Genomic DNA, 19209 nt, shown 5'->3' on the forward strand with positions numbered 1-19209 from the left:
ATAATATAAGGGGGGGTTTTATAATTTACCCTTTTTTAATTTGGTTTTTGGGAAGATATTTGAATATATTTTTTATTAAAAAAGAGTGGGGTCCTTAAACATCTGTAAACAGGCGTTTCAAACCTCAAAAAATATGATACGATATACCCAATACGAGGTGTATCATATCTATACTTGATACTTTGAACCTTATCACCCAGCCAGCCATGCATCGAACAATGTACTGTTACACTTGAGTCTCTGTGAACTATCCTGTAGCTGTAGGGAGCCCAATGTTAAACGTGGACAGCTTAAGTTTTCTCACCACCACGAGACACAAGAAATATGAATATGTAACGAAGATATATAACCAATTATTCAACCCCAATTCAATCAATTTTGGCTTGAGTCAACTCGTTCTTTTCCTGTTCTTATTTCTTTTCTGAAAATCAAGAACCAGAAATTTATCCAATGTTAATTCAATTTTGAAAACATTAATTGGTGTGGAATTGTGGATGAGCATAAAGGCTTTAACTTGAAGTCCAAGCTGTCAAGGCCGAGCACAACCAAATCTGGAGGACCCCGGATTAGAAAATACCTTATATATATATATATATATTAGATGAAATAAAATAAAAACTGAAGCAAAATAGAATAAAATCAAATTAAAGCAAAAATGCATCAAATTTTACAATATTCTCATTTGCAATTTCATGCATTACAATATTATATAATTAAAGCTCAGATTGAAAGGAGTATAAATATAAATAGTTTGAGTGCAAAACCTTATACTTTGTATTATTTTATATGTATTTATACTGTAGATATTTGTATTTATACCTTTCAAAGGAATACAATAGATATTTGTATTTGTACACTCTGGATTGGTGTGGGGAGCATATTCAATTAAGTGCGACATACCGGCTGTGGAACCTGGACAGCTAAAGGAAAAAAACAAACTTTAGCTGGCTCTATCCACGTGTAACTTTGTTGTAATTTAAAAAATAGTTTAGTTACAATTTAATTACTATTAATTGTTGTTGATCAATACTATCTTAAAATTTAATTAGTGTTAAATTTAAAAACAATTTTAAAATAATTACTATTAATGCTGTTAATTACTGATAACGGGTTTTCAGGTTGGACTTAATTAATTACTGTTAAATAACTCTGTTTTTTAATAACTATTGTTAATTATTTACAAATACTGTAATTATTAAATATACTGTTAATTAATAAATACATTAATTTTCTTGTATTTATAGTAATTTATTAAATTACAGTTTATTATTATAAACATTAACTATATTTATCAAAATAATGTAAATTACAATTTAAAATACCATTAATAATTAGTACAATGGTATTCAGTCAAGTACCATTAATAAGTAATTATCAAGACCCATATTAGTTTTATTTTTTAAATAATATTTTGTTACAATTAAATTACTGTTAATTGTTGTTAATTAATACTATCTTAAAATTAAATTACTGTTAAATTTATAAACAATTTAAAAATAATTACTGTTAATTACTGATAATGGGTTTTCGGGTTGGGATTCTAAATAGTCCAATTTCGTTTAATTTAAAATACTGTTGTAGATCGGCCCATGATTTCAGTATGAGACCCGGTTTAATTATATTCAACTCAAACCAGTCTAATTAAATATGAACTTATTAATTCGACATAGTATTTAATTACTGTTAATTACTAAAGTAATAGTAATTAATTAATTCCATCTATTAATTACTAATAATAATTAAATAATGATAATTAAGAAAACATCATAATAATTGTTTTTAATAAATATTGTTTATTATTTAAAAATGCTGTTAATTAATAAATACATTAATTTTAATGTATTTATAGTAATTTATTAAACTACTGTAATTATCATAAATGTTAACTGTATTTTTCATAATAATGTTAATTACATTTTAAAATAACTGTAATTATAATTACTGCTAATTACAATTTAAAACTAATTTAGTTTCAATTTAATTACTGTTAATAACTGTAATTATTAAATATACTGTTAAGTAATAAATACATTATTGTTAATAAATGTTGTTAAATGTAATTTATTACAGTTTAAAAAGAACCACTGTTAATTAATAAATACCTTATTTTTATTGTATTTATAGCAATTTATTAAAATACTGTAATTATCAAAATTTCTATTACTTACATTTTAAAATACTGTAATTATTATTACTGTTAATTACAATTTAATTACTGTTATTTATTGTTAATTACTGTTTAATAACTACTTCATTAACTAAATATAATAATAACAATAACAATAATAATAATAATAACAATAACAATACTGCTAATAATAATAATAATAATAATAATAACAATAATATAATAATAATAATAAAATGAATTATAAACTGCCTTTTTAAGACACTCATATACTCTACGGGTCCACATAAATTGACCCTTATATGTCAAACCCGTAAAATTATACATGTCATTAAATTGAATTTGAACTGTTTATTACTTTAATTTAACCATTCTTATTATTATTAAAAATTATTTTAGTATTTAACTTTAATTTTTTATTACTTAAAATATTATTTTCCAACCAATTAAATTATTATATAATAGAATTGTTATTTCATACTTTGCAATTACGAATAAACATTAATGATTTGGCTTAACAATTTTAAGGTATAATTACTGTATTCGGTAATTATTAAGGGGCCCACTTTGAATAAACATTAATGGTAACTGATGATATATATATATATATATATTAGTGTTAATTAATTGTTGTTAAATGTAATTTTATGTTATTTATAGCTTAAATTATAATTATTGTTAAAAATCATTTAGATAAAGTTCTAAAAATATTGTATTTATTAAAAAAATAATTACTTTTAATTGTTGTATGATGCACAGTTTTATACTGTTATTTAATTAATAAACATTTTTTATTGTATGATGCACTGTTAAATAATACTATTTTTAATAAACATTGTTAATTATTTAAAAATACTATACTTATTAAAAATAATGTTAAGTAATAAATACATTACTGTTAAAAAATGTTGTTAAATTTAATTTATTATAGTTAAAAATTAATTACTATTGATTATATTACTATTAATTATTAAATACATTATTTTTAATGTATTTGTAGTAATTTATTAAAATACTGTTATTTACATTTTTAAATACTGTAATTATAATTACTGCTAATCTAATATTTAATATATATATATATATATATATATATATATATATATTAAATGAAGGTTTTAAGGCTACAACCCCCACCATTCAGACACGTGGCTTTTTCAAATTTAGACACATGGCATTTTTTTTTTGAGAAGTTGCTATTAAAGTTCACAACCCACTATCACCATTCAGATAAGTGGCCTTTTCATTTTTCTAGAAAACAAGACACGTGGCAATTTCTGAAAAAATCTTGCTAAAACCCACAATCCTTTACTAGGCTACAACTTCCCACCATTCAGACACAGCCTTCTCATTTTTTTGGAAAGTTAGACATGTGGAATTTTTTGAGAAGTTGCTGCTAAAGCCCACAATTTTCAATTCATTTTTTTAAAAAAAATGCAAAAGTGGTTATCCACAACCACTTCTGCATACATTCTATCAATCTCACTTAATTATTAACCCTCTACGTATCATAACAAAAGAAAATTATTCATATTCCTTGTACTTAGTACGGGGTCATTCACTAGTAACAAAACCAAGTAAAACTTATAACCAAATTTTGGACTCAACTTTTTACATTCCCATACTTTTGCATTAGTGCAAATGGAATTTCTCTGTAGGCAAACAAAGCCTTAGGAACACCGTGGTTGCAATGTGCTATGGGATTTGTGTGGAGAGTGCTCTATGGGAGTGAAACCAAGTTCCATTCAATTATGGGTCTATTTGGTTTGCGGGAATAGTGGTTCGGAATTAGAACTAGAATGGTAATTCCAACGATTTGGTTGGGTGGAATTGGAAACCCATTCCCTTTCCTGATGGAATTGCATTCCCCCATTTGAGGAAATGACCATTCTCTCCTCTTTTGAGGATGAGATCCTATTCCAGCTTATTCTACTTCCAATTTTGATTCCTGTTTGAACCAAATAAGCTATAAGAATATACCATTATGGTTCTGATTCCAAGGAATGCCAATTCCGATTTAAATTCCATTCCAACTGCAAACCAAGTTTGTATTTGGTATAACTTCTATTTATTAAATAAACAGTTGTATTTGATTTGTATTCAAAACCGAGAAAAGTACTTGATAAATCATTTATTGACAACAAAGTGCCACGTTAACGGAACAGTGAATAAATGCTCAACCATTGGGGGAAGTGATAAAATGAAGCTTCTCCTAATGGTTGGTGCGCACATAAATCAAGACCAACTTCTGTGAATATCTATGCGTATGGATGAACTTGATGAAAAAAAATGTTGCTTTGGCAATGACATGACAAGTTTATCAAAATGCCTTCACAAAACACCCGCAGAACCAAACATACACCAAATGGACCCCATGTTTTTACGCAAGTAATAATGGTTGTTGAAAGTTTTAATTATTTAATAGCAAATTTATTCAAAAAGAAGAGTATTGTAGCCATTTTAACAAAAGGTTTATGGGCTCAAATATGGTTATGAATCTATGGGGCTATGTTGTGCTACCAATTAGTTTATCATATCTAAGATTCCTTGGTGGGTCAGCTCTTTTCTCTAATGACCCACCATCTAACCCAAATTCCCAATTCTTAAGAAAACAAGCAAGGGTTGAAGCTTTATCATTTATAAATTAATGGGGGTGGTGGTGGTGGTTTGTCAAGATGTATGGTTTTGTTTTCCTGAAAAAGATTGCAACATTTTAGGTGTTGTTCGATACTGTTTTCATCTCGTGGATGGACCATTTTGGTCCATGCCATGGGATGAAAGTAGCGTTCAGTTCATTATGGATGGGACCGTTCCACACCATCTCGTGGACCAATCCTGTCCACACCTTAATTTCTCGGCAACGACTTCTTCTTGTGGATGGATTTCTTCCACGGGTTGCCTTCGATAATGTGTTTCACGCACAGTAAAAGAACGAACAACAGCAGAAAAAGAGCGAACGAACGACAATCTTGAATTTTCTTCTCACCTAAGCTCTTGTTGAGCATCTTGCATATCACCCACTCATTCTGTAAAAGAACGAACAACAACAGAAAAAAGGCTCATCAAGGACCACACAATAACATTGTCGATCAACAACGAAAAGCAGAGGAAGAGCTCTCCACTCTACCTTGGCTGATTTTGGTAGGTTAGACAGAGAGAATTTTCCCTCTAGCCTATATTCATGCATGACCCAGTTGGTTTTTTCTCCTTTTGGAGCTCTTCCTCTGTAGAAAACCAGAGTTTTCTTCATTTCGACAAGTGTTTTCCCTCTGTAAATCTCCTTATCCTTTCCTGTAGCTTTCCAACAACCAGCTTCAGTAGCTCTGTTGGTCCTCAAACCAGTTGGGTATTTTCTGTCTTTAACGCAAAAGAAGAAGAAGTACCACTCCTTCTCCCCCATTTTTGCTCTCCCTTTATTCAACAAAACACAAATGCTAAAGTTAAAACGTAATTCATATCCAGGAACAAACACAGGAGAGAGAGACAAAATCTATTTCAAAAGACTTACATGGCATATCCCAAGGTTCACACTTATTCAAGTCCACCTCTCCAATTGCTATAGCATAGGAGCTACTATCGACCACCTTCTTGGACAGGTAGTGAGTTATAAGCTCTTCATCGGTGGGGTGGAATCTGAAACCAGGAGGCAAATCAATATGCTCTTCTTCCATATTAAGTCCATTTTCAATTCCTACTTGCAATATTTTTCTCAGAAGCCATAGAGATTTTCCCCTAGAACTGATATTGGTTTTGACCCACAAGCACTAATTCTATTTCTTAGAGAAACCCAATTTCCTGAGACTGGGATTGGTGAAGAAACTCTAAATTTCAAATGAATTCTAATCAAGCAGCCCTACTTTTTGTTATTATGCTTGCCTTACAATTAGTATGGAAATAAGTGGATTATTAGTTTGCATAAATCGTTAGATGTTGTGCTTATCTTGCAAAATATTTTTCGTATCAATTATTTAAATATTATTTTTAATATTTTTGTCAATAAAATATTAATTATCTTACTTAATTCTTTATTTTTTTATATTTTTTAATGTTTTTATCAATGGAATTGTATATATTTTTTAAATATTTAATATATATTTTTAATTATTTTACTATTATTTTATAAATTTTTTTTGTTAATATTAATTCATTGATGCATTTTTTTAAATATTTATCATACAAAATACAAAAATTGCATATTTATGATTAATTATGTATATCATTCCAGTCCACGCCACACTACAAAACGCTACTATAGGTGTGGACTAGTCCTATCCACACAGTTTATCCACAGTTCAAAATAATTGTGGACTGTGGTGTAGTGTGGATTGGTCCCTGCCACAGGGTGTGGTGCGGACCAATCCACACCCATCAATTTCTCATCCACACTACAAAACAACCCCTCAGTGGGTGTTCGACAATATGGTTGGTTTTGTTTTTAAAACAAAAACAACTGTCATATCATAAAGAATAATACAATCTTGCTGATGTGGCACTTGTTAATTTTTTCAAAAACAAAACCAAACATGTTATCAAACACCCCTTAATAGAGCAAATTCTTTTTTTTAATGTGAAAATTATTTTTATTTTAAAAACAAAATCATACATGTTGGAGAAAAAACCAATGCATGAATTTACCACTAGTTGGACTTGGGCTAGAATTCTACTAACATCAAATATACTTCGTTTGGCGGAGGCCTGATCCTATCTTACTTTGGGCCTGGGCTGAGCCATAACAAGGCATTAGGTAGGATTGTAAGAGGCCTGCTGGATTTGACACACCGAGTTCCGACTTCCGAATAATCCCAGCCAATGCCAATTATAATTGGCATCCCAGTCAATGCTCCGTATATATTATAGCTAAGGTGCCACCATACATTGCAATTAGATTCCAATCCAACGGCTTGATGGTGCATTACAATCCTTAGCTGTACATTCCCAAACGCCGTCCATTGGGTAAGGTCGGACAATGGACATCCAATTCAAAGCTTGTCACGTGCCTAACAGGACTTTTAACCATATAATGGATTTTCCCGCCGTCTGGGTTATGTTTACACAAGACAGCGACCGCGCACTCATCGCTACTCTGAAGTCTGAAGTTCATCCGCCATTGAAACCCCTGCGAAAACCTCAACCGTGGGGAATACGGTCTCTGCCTTACTCAGTGTCACTTTCTGCGAGCAACCATGAAACTTCGTTCTCAACGTCAACGCAGAGTTTCAGGACGGGCCGTCAAAAGTAAAGTTCATCATCATCTTCTTCTCTCTCTCTCCCCCTCCCCCCCCAATTCTTTTTTCGTGTTCATTTCACAATCTAAGGATTCTATTCTTCTTCATCCTCAATTCCATCTATTATTTGTTCAAATCCCGACTTCAATTGATTTCTTGCTATGATCTCTGATCAGCCAATAGGTCCCGGACTAGACATAACTCTGACGAAGAAGATTACGTCCCACCTTCAGATTCTGATAGCAGTGGCAGCGACAAAGGTATCTTGGCTTGTATTTCTTTGTTAAATTGGTTGAAACTTGAAAGAATCTTTTCGTGTCTTTTGCTAAAGAGGGTAAATTTGAATTGTCGGAATGGGAAGGGAGTAAATGGAGATAAAATATCAATTATTTACAATGGGTTCTCCAAATGTAGGTGGTGTTTCTTTTCTGAAAGAAGATGAGCTAAAACACGATGAAGAGGGGGGAGGGACGAAAGAGTTGGACGGTAATGATAAAGGGAAGGTTATGATTGAAATAAGCGAAGGGGACTCCGTGACTGATGATGCCGCTGATTCTGATTACATTGAGCATCTAAAGGAAAGTAAGAAGACGGTATCGGAGAAGAAAGGGAAGAGACCAGTTCACAGGGGAAAGAAACCGAAAAGCAATATGGAACAAGACGGTGAAGAAAGCAACAATGTAGAACCGGAGGTTACAATTTATGATCTTGAAGAAGTTAGTGGTTATTGGATGGATGAACAGAAGAAGAAGAACAATACTCAGAAGAAGAAAAAAAGAAAAAGAAGACCAACATTATTGTGGGAAGCTTTGGAGGAGGAGAATGAGAGATGGCTTGATGCAAATGAGACAGAAGATGTTAATTTTGATCGCCTAGACGATGAAGTGGCAGAAACTGCTGAGGAGCCCCAAGACTTGCTTATGCCTTTACTGAGGTACCAAAGGGAGTGGTTGGCCTGGGCAATGAAGCAGGAGGATTCTGAACTTCGAGGAGGAATCCTTGCGGATGAAATGGGGATGGGGAAGACAATCCAAGCCATTGCACTTGTTCTTGCCAAGCATGCATCCCATCGAAGTAGTACCGGCTCCACTGGGCCTTTGTCCTCACCTGGTCCATCCACTGCGTTGCCCAAAGTTAAATGCACCCTTGTTATTTGTCCTGTTGTTGCAGTGATGCAGTGGGCGGATGAAATTGATCGATTTACACCTAAAGGTAGCACCAAAGTGCTGGTATATCATGGGGTTAACAAGAAGAAGATTATGAATGAGTTCTCTGAATTTGATTTTGTCCTGACTACATATTCTACTGTTGAGGCAGATTATAGGAAGAATGTGATGCCACCCAAGGAGAAGTGTATCTGGTGTGGCAAGTTATTTTGTCCCAAGAAGATGGTTGTCCATCTACAGTATTTTTGTGGTCCTAATGCCGTTAAAACAGCTAAGCAGTCCAAGCAAGTAAGAAAGGAGGGGAAGCACAAATTAAACTATTCTGAGGTGAAAATGAAACCTCCTGTTCAAGAGGATGAGGTGATTGAATTTGAGGGCAGCAAAGTGAATGGGGCTGGTAAGAAGACCAAGAAGCAACAGAAACAAGAAAAAAGAACAATGCCTGGGGATATTTCTTCAAATGGGAGGCCAACCAATTTAGACCAGGGAACACCTGCAGGGAAATCAGCTTTGCATTCTGTAAAGTGGGAACGTATTATTTTGGATGAGGTAAGTTTACAACTTTACATGAACCCACCAGGTCATGCTAGGGAAAGCATTTTGCATTGAAATCTCATTCTGATTCTGCTAAAGCTTGCACACGGTGAAATCCATGAATATAAGCAAGTTAGAAATCTGAAGTTGTAGCTGGTAAGGAAATATGATAGCCGAGAAAGTGCAGTTCTCTTACTCATCCTTTGCAACCTTTTCATTACTTGTATATTGTTACATAAAAGAAAAATGCTCAACCCATTGCAAAATACCTTTCTGGGAATTGATTCAGAAATATTTATTTTTTTGGTAATCATTCACAAATATTTATTATAAAAATACTAGTTTTTTGCTTTTCAGAATTTCAGGGCAGCTTTAGTTTTTGATTCCCTTGATAACACTTATTATTAGGCACTTTTGAAGATTTTGTGGTGTTATTGAAATATTTCCCTTTGCTGCACTAATTTCTAGGAATATAATGTGATTGTGTTGGTGGAAACTGTCAACTATTCTTCTATTAAGCGATTCAATTGATTCTGAATTTCTGATTAGCCTGGTTGCTTTTGTTCTATCTAGTGATTCATTAATTTACAATTCCTTGAGATGGTATTAGATCCAATTTGACCAAGTAGTCCAGTGTTCAGTTTTCATTTGCCCCCATTGTAATTAATTAAATTTCAGCAGAAGGAATGGGTAGGCCTGTGCTTGTCCATGCTTCAAGCCTGATAGGCTTTCACGTGAGGGGGTGTGTTAGAGAATAAAAACTTATTCAGGTACCTCACCTGAAAGCTTAAGCTCTTAGGTTGAATGGTTCCTTGCGAACTCTGATTATTCTCTAACACAACCACCTGCATGTCAACATCTAAAATTCACAGACACCTCACCTGAATACTTGGTACCTGTGCTATATTTATCATGGATGCACCCTTTTCTCATTATACCTTTTTAACCAGTGCTAAGTGCCTAATTTTTTTGCTCACTTTTGCTTTGAGCATCATCAGGATACTTAAAAATGTTGTGCCATGTGTCAATTGGAATTCTGACAAAATATTGGCATGAATGGATCCTTTGATTTTGAGGTTCCTGGTAACACTGGATTTTGAATTTTTGAGATATCATATGGCTGCTGCGTAATTTTTTTTTTTTTTTTCATTTTCATACATCTTCCATTCTCATTTATTTTCTATGTTCTGAGTCTTGCCATCATAGTCCTTGTTTTGCTGTTTTCATTGGATGAGGAGATTCAAGACAGTTCCTTATGTGACATAAAATGAAAAGGAAAAATTTAGTCGTCCCTTTCCATTTACTGAACTTATTAAACCATGTATTTAGGGGAATGCACAAGGATATCTTAATTATGGAGATTATGGAAGGACTCTTCTTCAGGGCTAATGAATACCAATGATATTATTATGTGGACATTTCTAGTTTGTTGAGTACTATTAATCTTGCCCAGTTTTGCTCATAAAAGATATGCTTGAGTTGCCATCTTAAAATATGATAAATAATTAAGAAATATTAATATTACTTAGATAATTAACAAAGCTTTAGATACAGGAGATTTTAACTTTTAAGATAAGTTGGATTAAAACTCCGAGAACATGAAATGTAAGTTTAATAATATTGTGAATGGGAGTGGGGGTACAATTGTGATTTAGGACTAGAGACTGAGTCATATCTCAATGCTGTCTCTTTCATTACCTTAGTTTGATAATCCATAACAAGGGAGAGGTTGAGGAAATTGTGGCTCATAGACGTTGAACAGATGGGCAAAATGGACGGGGGTGCATCTGGAGTATTGTTTGATAGGAGAAGGAGAATACCACCTAGGCTAGAAGGAAAGTTTATAACACAACCATAAGGCCAGCAAAGTTGTATTGATTTGATCTGCTGATCAAAAAGAAAAAAAATGTTGCATTGATTTGAGTGTTGGGAAGTCAATAAACATGTTCAAAAGAATGAGTATGAGCAGGAATATAGATTTTGAAGGATCAGAAATGAGCATATCTGAAGGATCAGAAATGGACTAATATGGTTTGGTTATGTGCAGAGAAGACCATTTACAACACCAGTAAAAAGTGTTCTGTTGCAAGTCGAAGGGTCCAGAAGAGGTAGGGGCAGACCAAAAAGGACTTGAATTGGAGTATTAAGAAATGATTTGATAGCTCATACTTTAACAATGAATTTGGCACTAAAAAGAGTGGAATGGTGGAACAAGAATCATGTAGTTAAGTCAACCCCATATAGTTGGAACATGGCTTTATTGATTTGATTTGAGTTAGATCATGAAGTGACACCATGGTCTAGCATAAGTCTATTTCTATATTTGGGTTTATTATTTATTTGGATTTAGGTTATTCCAAATGAGGCATTAGCTTTTTGACATGTGGATCAGGTTTCTGTATCACCATTATCTATTAAAGCAGGGAAATAAGATGAATTAGAATTGAATGCATGCATTGGTACCTAGGGCCTAGGTGTGGTTCCAGTCCACAGATCACCAGATTAAGAAATGACAAAATGTTAACCGATATTATTTGGTCATGTGCATCAAAGTCCACTGAATGCGCACTAATGAGAATGACATTAGTGCATTAGCTTGGAAACTTAGATTTAGCAAAAAAGACTTATACAACTGAAGGTAGACAGAATGGAATAGTCCTGGACCTACTGGTGCAGCCAACCCTGGATAATTAGAATGGCATTTAAGTGAATTAACCTAATATTAGAAATTCGAAAAGCCAAAAGACAGGCAAAGCAGATCATTCCTCTGCAAAAGATGAATTGCAAAATAAACATTACATTTTTGAGAGAAATTAGAGTAGACTGCATTCTTGCTGGTTGATTATTATGCTTGGAAAATTCATGGGCACCTTTTGTTAGAATATATAACTTCTATCATTATCTGCTTCATCTGTAAATGTTAATTGTTCACTCACAGTACGGTTTGTACCTATCAAGCAGAAGTTGTTTTCTGTATGTGATGATCTTCAAACCCAACTTAGCTAGATTGTCTATCATGTTAAATAGGAAAATGTGCATTGGATGTTCTTTGTTGCAAATTCATGGGATACTTCTTTACCAAATATGGGTACTTTGCATCCGTATCATTATTTTATTCGTCTTTAGATGTCCATCTTACCACTTAAACCATAGCTTGGACTTAGCAAGCAAAATTGTTATATGTTTCACTGAATTAGGAGGTAAAAGTTATTTTATGTTCTATTCTGATCCTCAAAACCCACTGCTCTGATGATTATCCAGTACATTTATTGTATGTTACATTAGATTATAATTTGGTTGATCTCTTGTTGGTCCATTTTTTGGTCAAGTTTTCATGATTTTGCAAATAAGCTGTTCCTTTATGCACCTAAAATTGTTGATGAAAGATGATCCAAACATGAAAGAAAGAATTTGTTTTTTTCTTAAGATGGTGGGTGCAACCTACTAGATCTAACCTTTCCTTCAAAGTAAATAAAGAAAAAAAAGAAAAAGTAAATATAAAGAAAGAATGTTGGATGTTGTATCATTAAAGAGAACAGGTACATACTCTGAGTATATTTGTAGTAAAAATGTATATTACCATGTCATCAGTGCCCTCCAAGTAAAGCTTATGCATAAACCAATTTGTTTACAACCACAAGGTTGCTGAAAATGAATATTGTTTTTGGCTTTAGAGGAAAGGTTAAAAAACTGTTTCCTTTACTTTTAAAGAACAAACAGATTAAGGTGATCTGGCAACAAATAAACAATAAATGGTGAGATGGATCATACTTTAATTTTAGTAAAAATTCCTGGATGCTAAGAACTATCTGGGTCAAATTGTCTGTTTTGGAATGTTAAACCTAATAACTTTATCGGTCATGGGGGGATGAACTCAGAGAGGAATGAACCAAATGGAGGAGGAGAAGAACTTCGTGGAGGCCAATCAATGGAGAAAGTATCTCAAGGTGGAGGCGAAGAACCTTCTGTTGGAAGAACTAAGAATCAGAGGGCAGATTAGTTTGAAAATCAGGGAAGCTAAGCTGGCCACGGTGCTGTTGGTAGGACTGAATGTAGTAGAGTGGTTCATAGATTTTGTAGTTGCAGCAAGTACAAAAGGAAAGGACAAATGCTGGAAAGAATTCCTAACAGAGATGGGAAGGAGGTATGTGGTGGAATGCAGGAAAAATAAAAAAGAATTCTTCATTACACTTTTAGAGCATTATGACAGTACCATGAAGCAAATGGTCTGCTTCCTGGAAGGAAGAAAGAGCCAAGGGTGGACTGAAATAGTCAAGGCCCTGAGAGAGTTTATGTCTGGAATGAAAATGAAGAAGGAAAAAGGTTTGGAAAAGAAGATAAGAGAGGATCTCTCGAAGACAGTAGTGAACCTGGAACCCCCAACCAAATGGCCCCTACATTGGTGCAAGATGGAAATAGAGCGGCAATACTGTTATTGGCAGGTAAAGGAGAGTGCTCCAATAAACAGGTTGTTGAAGTTGACAAACCAGGTAGAAGTTGGGAGGAGATTGCTGATTTGGTGACAAAACAGTTGAGGATGAAGACCACATATATATTAACGCCTTTTGATGGGTGCAAAGCTCTGCTTGATCCTCTGGATAACAAGCCAGAAGTTGAGGCTGTATGTTTGCAAGATAAGCTGGGCTCGGTGAACATATTCAGGTGGTCTCCTTTTTCAAACTCGAAGGATTCCTCGGTAATGGATGGAGTAAAAGTGTGTGTGGTTGGTCTACCTTTCCATCTTTGGAAGGATGAAGTAGCAGAAGCCATAACAGCACTGTGTGGAGCAAGACTAGCTGGTGTCTTCTGGGGAGACCTCAGGTCTGCGGCAATCCTACTAAATGGAGTCAAGCCTGAGGAGATTCCCAGGAAAGTGAACCTGAGAGTTGAAGGAGCTTTCATGGCGGTCTGGTTGACTTCCTCCATTGAAGCTGAAATGTGGAGGGAAGCTCGAAGGGAGGAAGATGGTAAGGTGAAGAAGAAACCTTACGTGGCAGCAAGGGGTTGGTAAGCCTACAAGGAAGAGACAATTACACAGAAAAGGCCAAGCAAGCTTTTGGAAATTCAAAAGCTTTGCCGAAGATGGAAAGTCATAAACGTGATCAACAAGGCATTAGCTGGGTTTCTGACAGATCATTTGCACTAGCTGTCACAGATGGCATTAAAGGTAATTCCTTAAACACACCTGTTCGACTGAGAAAGGGTGATAAGGGGGCAGCAAATTCCTTTGAACTGAAGTCAAAAGAGAGGAGGGAAGCTGAAATGTTGGGTCATTTAAAATTACTTAGGGCCCAATCTCTACCCAATCCAGGCCAGGTAATTGTGAGTGGGCCTTCTCAAATAGGTGGGCCCCAGGTTATAAAAATTGGGCCAACTAATAGAAGAAGGAACAAAACACTTAGTGGGCCGACCACTATGGGCTTATCTAAGGTGGGACAAAGGGAGCTAACTGTTAAAACAATTAATGGGCCGAATGCTACCAGCCCATCAAAGGGACCCAAGGAGGTTTTAAAAGGTCATGTGACTATGCGGGTGGCGTCGATAGATGGTAAGCACCATCTATCGTTTTCTTCGTTGAGCACAACGGCCCGAAAGTCACGAAGAGCGAACTCCGCCCATGCTGGAACCTCTTTACAATGGGTTGTGTCAGAGAGAGCTACCAGGATGTCGTTGGAAAAACGTAATCCGAGGTGCATCAGACGAAGTGAACTAGAGGAGAGTAAGCAGTATGGTTGCTCTGAAGAGGACGATTCCAGCGATACTGATTTAGACTGATACAGTAAGCTTAGGGAGCATCGACCTGAGCAGCTCGAGGAATGTCTTCGATGAAGAGAGCTTGGGTACGGAGGTACTGTTTCAAGAGAACAAGGAAGAAGATGACTCACAAATAGTTGAGGAAGATGTTGTGAATTTTCTGGATCGGCCGACAAAGGATGCAGTTCAGGTACTGCCTGCACTCGCAAGGGAGGTCAATCCAATAGTTCAGGAAAAACAGGATATGAGGTCGGTAGGGAAAAATTCTAACACCTCGATATGTAATGTGACACCAAAAGAAGGGCATCATGGGAAGAATAGTTTAACTGTTAAAGCAGACAGGGTATTGAATCCAACTGTAGACTCTCTAAGGCAAGCTCAATCGTAGGGAACAGATTTAGGCCTACCTCCTTATGCGAGTCCCCCTCCCTTGATTGATGTTCCATCGGTCCCCAACAACAAAGGTATGAGTGTCCATTCGGCTTTGGTTACTAATGTGCCTTCTGTGCTTGAAACAGATACTCCAGCATCCCAAGTGGAAGTTCCAGTTGGGGGGAAGAGAAGAGGGAATAACAACTCTGAGAGTGAACTGAGAGGGAGAAGTGGCACCTAGAGAGAGACAGGAGGAGGAATTAGAGAAAATTTGGGAGAGGATCTGCACATTGTTGGAGGAGTATAAAGAGAAGGAGGAGGAATTAGATCAAAGGGAGAGAGCAGTAATTTCTCAAGAGAAGGACTACTATAGAAGTTCAAATTTGGGGGACAGGTGGTTAAAGCTAATGCATTATCTAGGAAGAATGAGGGGAATAATAAAAGGAAAAAAGAAAAAAAGATCAGAAGTGGAAAGGTTAATTTCAGATATTGAGGGTGATATTGAATTTAGTGGGAGAGGGGAAAGAAGAAAGATTCTGCTGTAAGGTGGAGTCTTTTGGGGAGGGTTGTTGAAAGTAGTGTTCAATGAAGATCATCAGCTAGAATGTGAGAAGAATGGGAAGTGAAAGAAAGAGAAGGGCAATTAAAGACTTACTAAGAAGAGAGAAACTAGACATAGTGTTGATACAGGAAACCAAGTTGGCAGAATTGGATAGAAGGTGGGTCAGAAGTGTATGGAGATCAAGAAGAGTTTGTTGGACTTTGGCTCCTTCTTGGGGAGCCTCTGGAGGTCTAGTAACATTATGGAGGGAAGATACTATAGAATTAGTGGAGGAGCTAATAGGGAGATATTCTGTCTTTAAAGGTAAGGAATGTGGGGGATGGCTTCACTTGGGTTCTAACCAATGTCTATGGACCCAACACATATAAAGAGGGGAATGAGATGTGGGAAGAATTGTATGGCATTCGAGGTCTATGGTAGGGCCCTTGGTGTCTTGGGGGTTATTTCAATGTAATTAGGTTTTGTAATGAATCTAACAATCGCCAAAGAACAGTTACAACCAGCATGACAAAGTTTAATGAATTCATTAATACTTGTGGTCTAAAGGAGTTACCCCTCTTACAAGCTAATTTTACTTGGTCTAATTTCCAAGAAAACCCCCTTTGTTTGAAATTAGATAGGTTCCTCTTTAATGAAGAGTGGGAGAACCATTGGAGGAACCTGATAGCTAGAGCCTTACCCAGAATCACTTTTGATCACTGCCCTATCTAGTTAAATCCTGAAACAATAGCCTCTGTTCCACGGCCGTTTAGATTTGAGAATATGTGGTTGACTCACTTGGACTTTGTGCACTTGATTGGGGATTGGTGGAGAGAAGATGTAAGAGGGGTGAAGTGGAAGGGAGTGAGATTCCACAAAAAGCTGAAAAGGTTGAGATCCAAAATCAAGGAGTGGAACAGGGAACATTTTGGAAGGATAGAGGAGCAAAAGATTTGGTGTCTAGGATTGAGGAATTAGATTCCAAAGAAGCCCAAAGGATGATGAGTGAACAAAAAAGGACTTTGAGAACAAATTTAAAGAAGGATTTGGAAGAGGATCTTCTGAGAGAGGAAATTTCCTTGAGGCAAAAGTCAAGACATAAATGGATTAAGGAAGGGGATGGAAATAAAATTTTCCATGCGTTGGCTAATGGGAGGAGAAGAAAAAGTTTCGTGGCTAAGTTAGAGGTGAATGGGGAGGAAATTACAAGTCAAGATGAGATAGCAAGAATTTTTGTGGATCATTTCAAATCAATCTATAGGAAACCATTGAATAATAGGCCAACATTGGAAGATTTGGAGTGGACTAGGTTATCTGAAGAACAAGTAAACTGGTTAGAAAGGGATTTTAGGGAAGAAGAGATCAGACATGCGATATTTTCAATGGATAAACCCAAAGCACCCGGTCCAAATGGCTTCACAATGGATTTTTATCAGGACTGTTGGGGATGTGGTTAAAGAAGATCTTATCGGGGTGTTTTAGGAGTTTGCAGATAAAAAAGGTAAGCCCTGGAGTTAATGCCACTTTCTTAGCCCTAATCCCAAAGAAGATAGATGCAAAGGACCCTAAGGAGTATAGGCCGATTAGTCTGGTAACAAGCATCTATAAAATCCTGGCCAAAGTATTGTCTTTAAGAATTCAAGTAGTACTACCCTCCATCATTAGTCAAGCACAAGGTGCTTTTGTGCAAGGAAGGCAAATAACAGATCAGATCCTAATAGCAAATGAGTGTGTGGAGGACATGAGAAAGTCGGGGAATCAAGGTTTTGTATGTAAGTTAGACTTAGAGAAGGCTTATGATCTTGTGGATTGGAGTTTTTTACTAGAAGTCCTTGGGTGCTATGGTTTTGGAGATAGATGATGCAACTGGGTAAAGGGCTGTGTTAGCTCCTCTCATTACTCTATCTTGGTGAATGGGGTGGTCAAAGATTTTTTCCCAGCTTGTAGAGGCCTTAGACAAGGTGACCCACTCTCCCCATTTATTTTCACCTTAGTTGTAGATGTCTTCAGTAGATTAATCTCTAAGGCAGATGGGGAAGAGGAAGTGAGTGGCTGGAGGATAGGAAGGAACAATATTCGGGTAACCCACCTACAGTTTATTGATGATATCATAATATTTTGTGAAGGGGGTGACAGGCAAAAAGTGAGGAATCTCAGAGCATTGCTACAACACTTTGAGAAGGTCTCCAATTTGAAGATAAACCTGGATAAGAGTTGTGTGGTAGGTGTTAACATGAATGAGGGGATTATTCAGTCTGCGGCAGATTGTTTAGGTTGTTCTGTCTCTTCTTAGCCATTGCAGTACCTAGGTCTCCCTCTAGGGGCTAACCCAAAAGAGAGTAGTTTTTGGACCCCAATTTTGGAAAAGTTTGAGAAAAGATTAACTTCTTGGAAAAAGAACTACATCTCTATAGGGGGTAGAGTGACTTTATTGTGAGCTACCCTAGCAAACCTACCCGTTTATTTTCTCTCCGATTTTAGGATTCCTACTAGGGAAGCTAAGAAGTTGGAGAGATTAATGAGAAATTTCCTTTGGGAGCCAGGGGAGGATAAGAAAGACCACCTAATCAATTGGGAAATAGTTTGTAGGAGTAAAGAGGAAGGCGGCTTGGGTTAGGAAGGTTAACTCTCAAGAATAAAGCTCTCTTAGGAAAATGGTTGTGGAGATGGCCTAGAGAAAGGGAGAGGTTGTGGCATGAAGTGATAGCTAGTATACATGGTAGACTGGAAAATGGATGGGATGCGGGTGTATCACGTCAAGCTACATTGGCATCTCCTTGGAAAGCAATCCAGAGTATCCTCCCTCAGTTTCTCAACTTTGTCAGGTATGATGTCAATTCCAGTATCTTTGTTTTATTTTGGAAAGACACTTGGGTGGGTACTGTTGCCCTTAAGGACCAATTCCCGTCTCTCTATTCTATTTCCCTTTACAAGGAAAAAGCTATCTCTCATTTTCTCCCATCTCCTAATTCACCCCCCCTCCTTAAGTTGGGACTTTGGCTTTCAGAGAGGTTTGAGGGATGATGAACTTAACAGTATTTCAGAACTGTTGTCCCATCTTGGCAGTGTCTTTCTGGACCCTCTTGGTTTGGATGTGAGATTATGGTCCCCTCACCCAAAAGGCTACTACACTTGTGCTTCCTTTTTTAAATCCCTTTGCTCTTCCCAAGGATAGTGGGGTTTTCCAACCAAGGAGATATGGTCTAGACCGGTTCCACCTAAAGTTATTATTTTTTGCTGGGAGGTGTTGTATAGAAAGATTAATACCTTGGACTACTTGTAGAAGAAAAGGTCTTCTTTGTGTTTGTTCCCTAATTGGTGTGTACTTTGCAGGTCTAGTGGTGAGGATTGCTCTCACTTGTATCTTGTTCCTTTTCTAGTGCTATTTGGAGTTGGATTTTTTCTTTGTTTGGGTGTAGGTGGAATTTGTCCACAGATTTAAGTCAATTGTTTGATCCTTCCTTCTTTGTGTGGCCTACAAAAAAAAGG

The 19209-nt window shown here is 36.0% G+C and overlaps 2 protein-coding genes across 3 annotated transcripts in view; one reads left to right on the top strand and one right to left on the bottom strand.

The window, feature by feature from the left end:
- Positions 1-4974: 4974 nt before the first annotated feature.
- LOC104588326 (NAC domain-containing protein 100-like) lies at positions 4975-5799 on the bottom strand. The gene is made up of 3 exons (XM_010246205.3): positions 5637-5799; positions 5256-5539; positions 4975-5154 (listed from the first exon to the last, which is right to left on the bottom strand). Exons 1-3 carry the CDS (start codon positions 5797-5799, stop codon positions 4975-4977), a joined length of 627 nt encoding a protein of 208 aa, XP_010244507.3.
- A 1369-nt stretch (positions 5800-7168) lies between these two features.
- LOC104588307 (Helicase protein with RING/U-box domain-containing protein) overlaps positions 7169-19209 on the top strand; it is a 77997-nt gene continuing 65956 nt past the window's right edge. The window contains exons 1-4 of one of the 2 annotated variants that reach the window (XM_088894603.1): positions 7181-7363; positions 7530-7613; positions 7768-8565; positions 8671-9068. In XM_088894603.1, coding sequence (XP_088750729.1) covers positions 7312-7363; positions 7530-7613; positions 7768-8565; positions 8671-9068 — 1332 coding nt within the window. In that variant the 5' untranslated portion in view covers positions 7181-7311. Of the gene's footprint in view, positions 7364-7529; positions 7614-7767; positions 9069-19209 lie in introns of both variants that reach the window. The other variant, XM_010246183.3, reaches the window with a different exon arrangement.

Source organism: Nelumbo nucifera, chromosome 1 (assembly GCF_055504915.1).
Source record: "Nelumbo nucifera cultivar China Antique chromosome 1, China Antique-T2T, whole genome shotgun sequence".
NCBI classification, from domain to species: domain Eukaryota; kingdom Viridiplantae; phylum Streptophyta; class Magnoliopsida; order Proteales; family Nelumbonaceae; genus Nelumbo; species Nelumbo nucifera.

Excerpts from the sequence above, each read along its gene's own strand:
- LOC104588326 (XM_010246205.3), bottom strand. The coding sequence starts at position 5,799 with ATGGAAGAAGAGCATATTGATTTGCCTCCTGGTTTCAGATTCCACCCC. Across the intron at positions 5,540-5,636 it reads TGAACCTTGGGATATGCCAT|GGAGAGCAAAAATGGGGGAG; the intron begins GTAAGTCTTTTG and ends TGTTGAATAAAG. Across the intron at positions 5,155-5,255 it reads ACCTACCAAAATCAGCCAAG|AATGAGTGGGTGATATGCAA; the intron begins GTAGAGTGGAGA and ends GTTCTTTTACAG.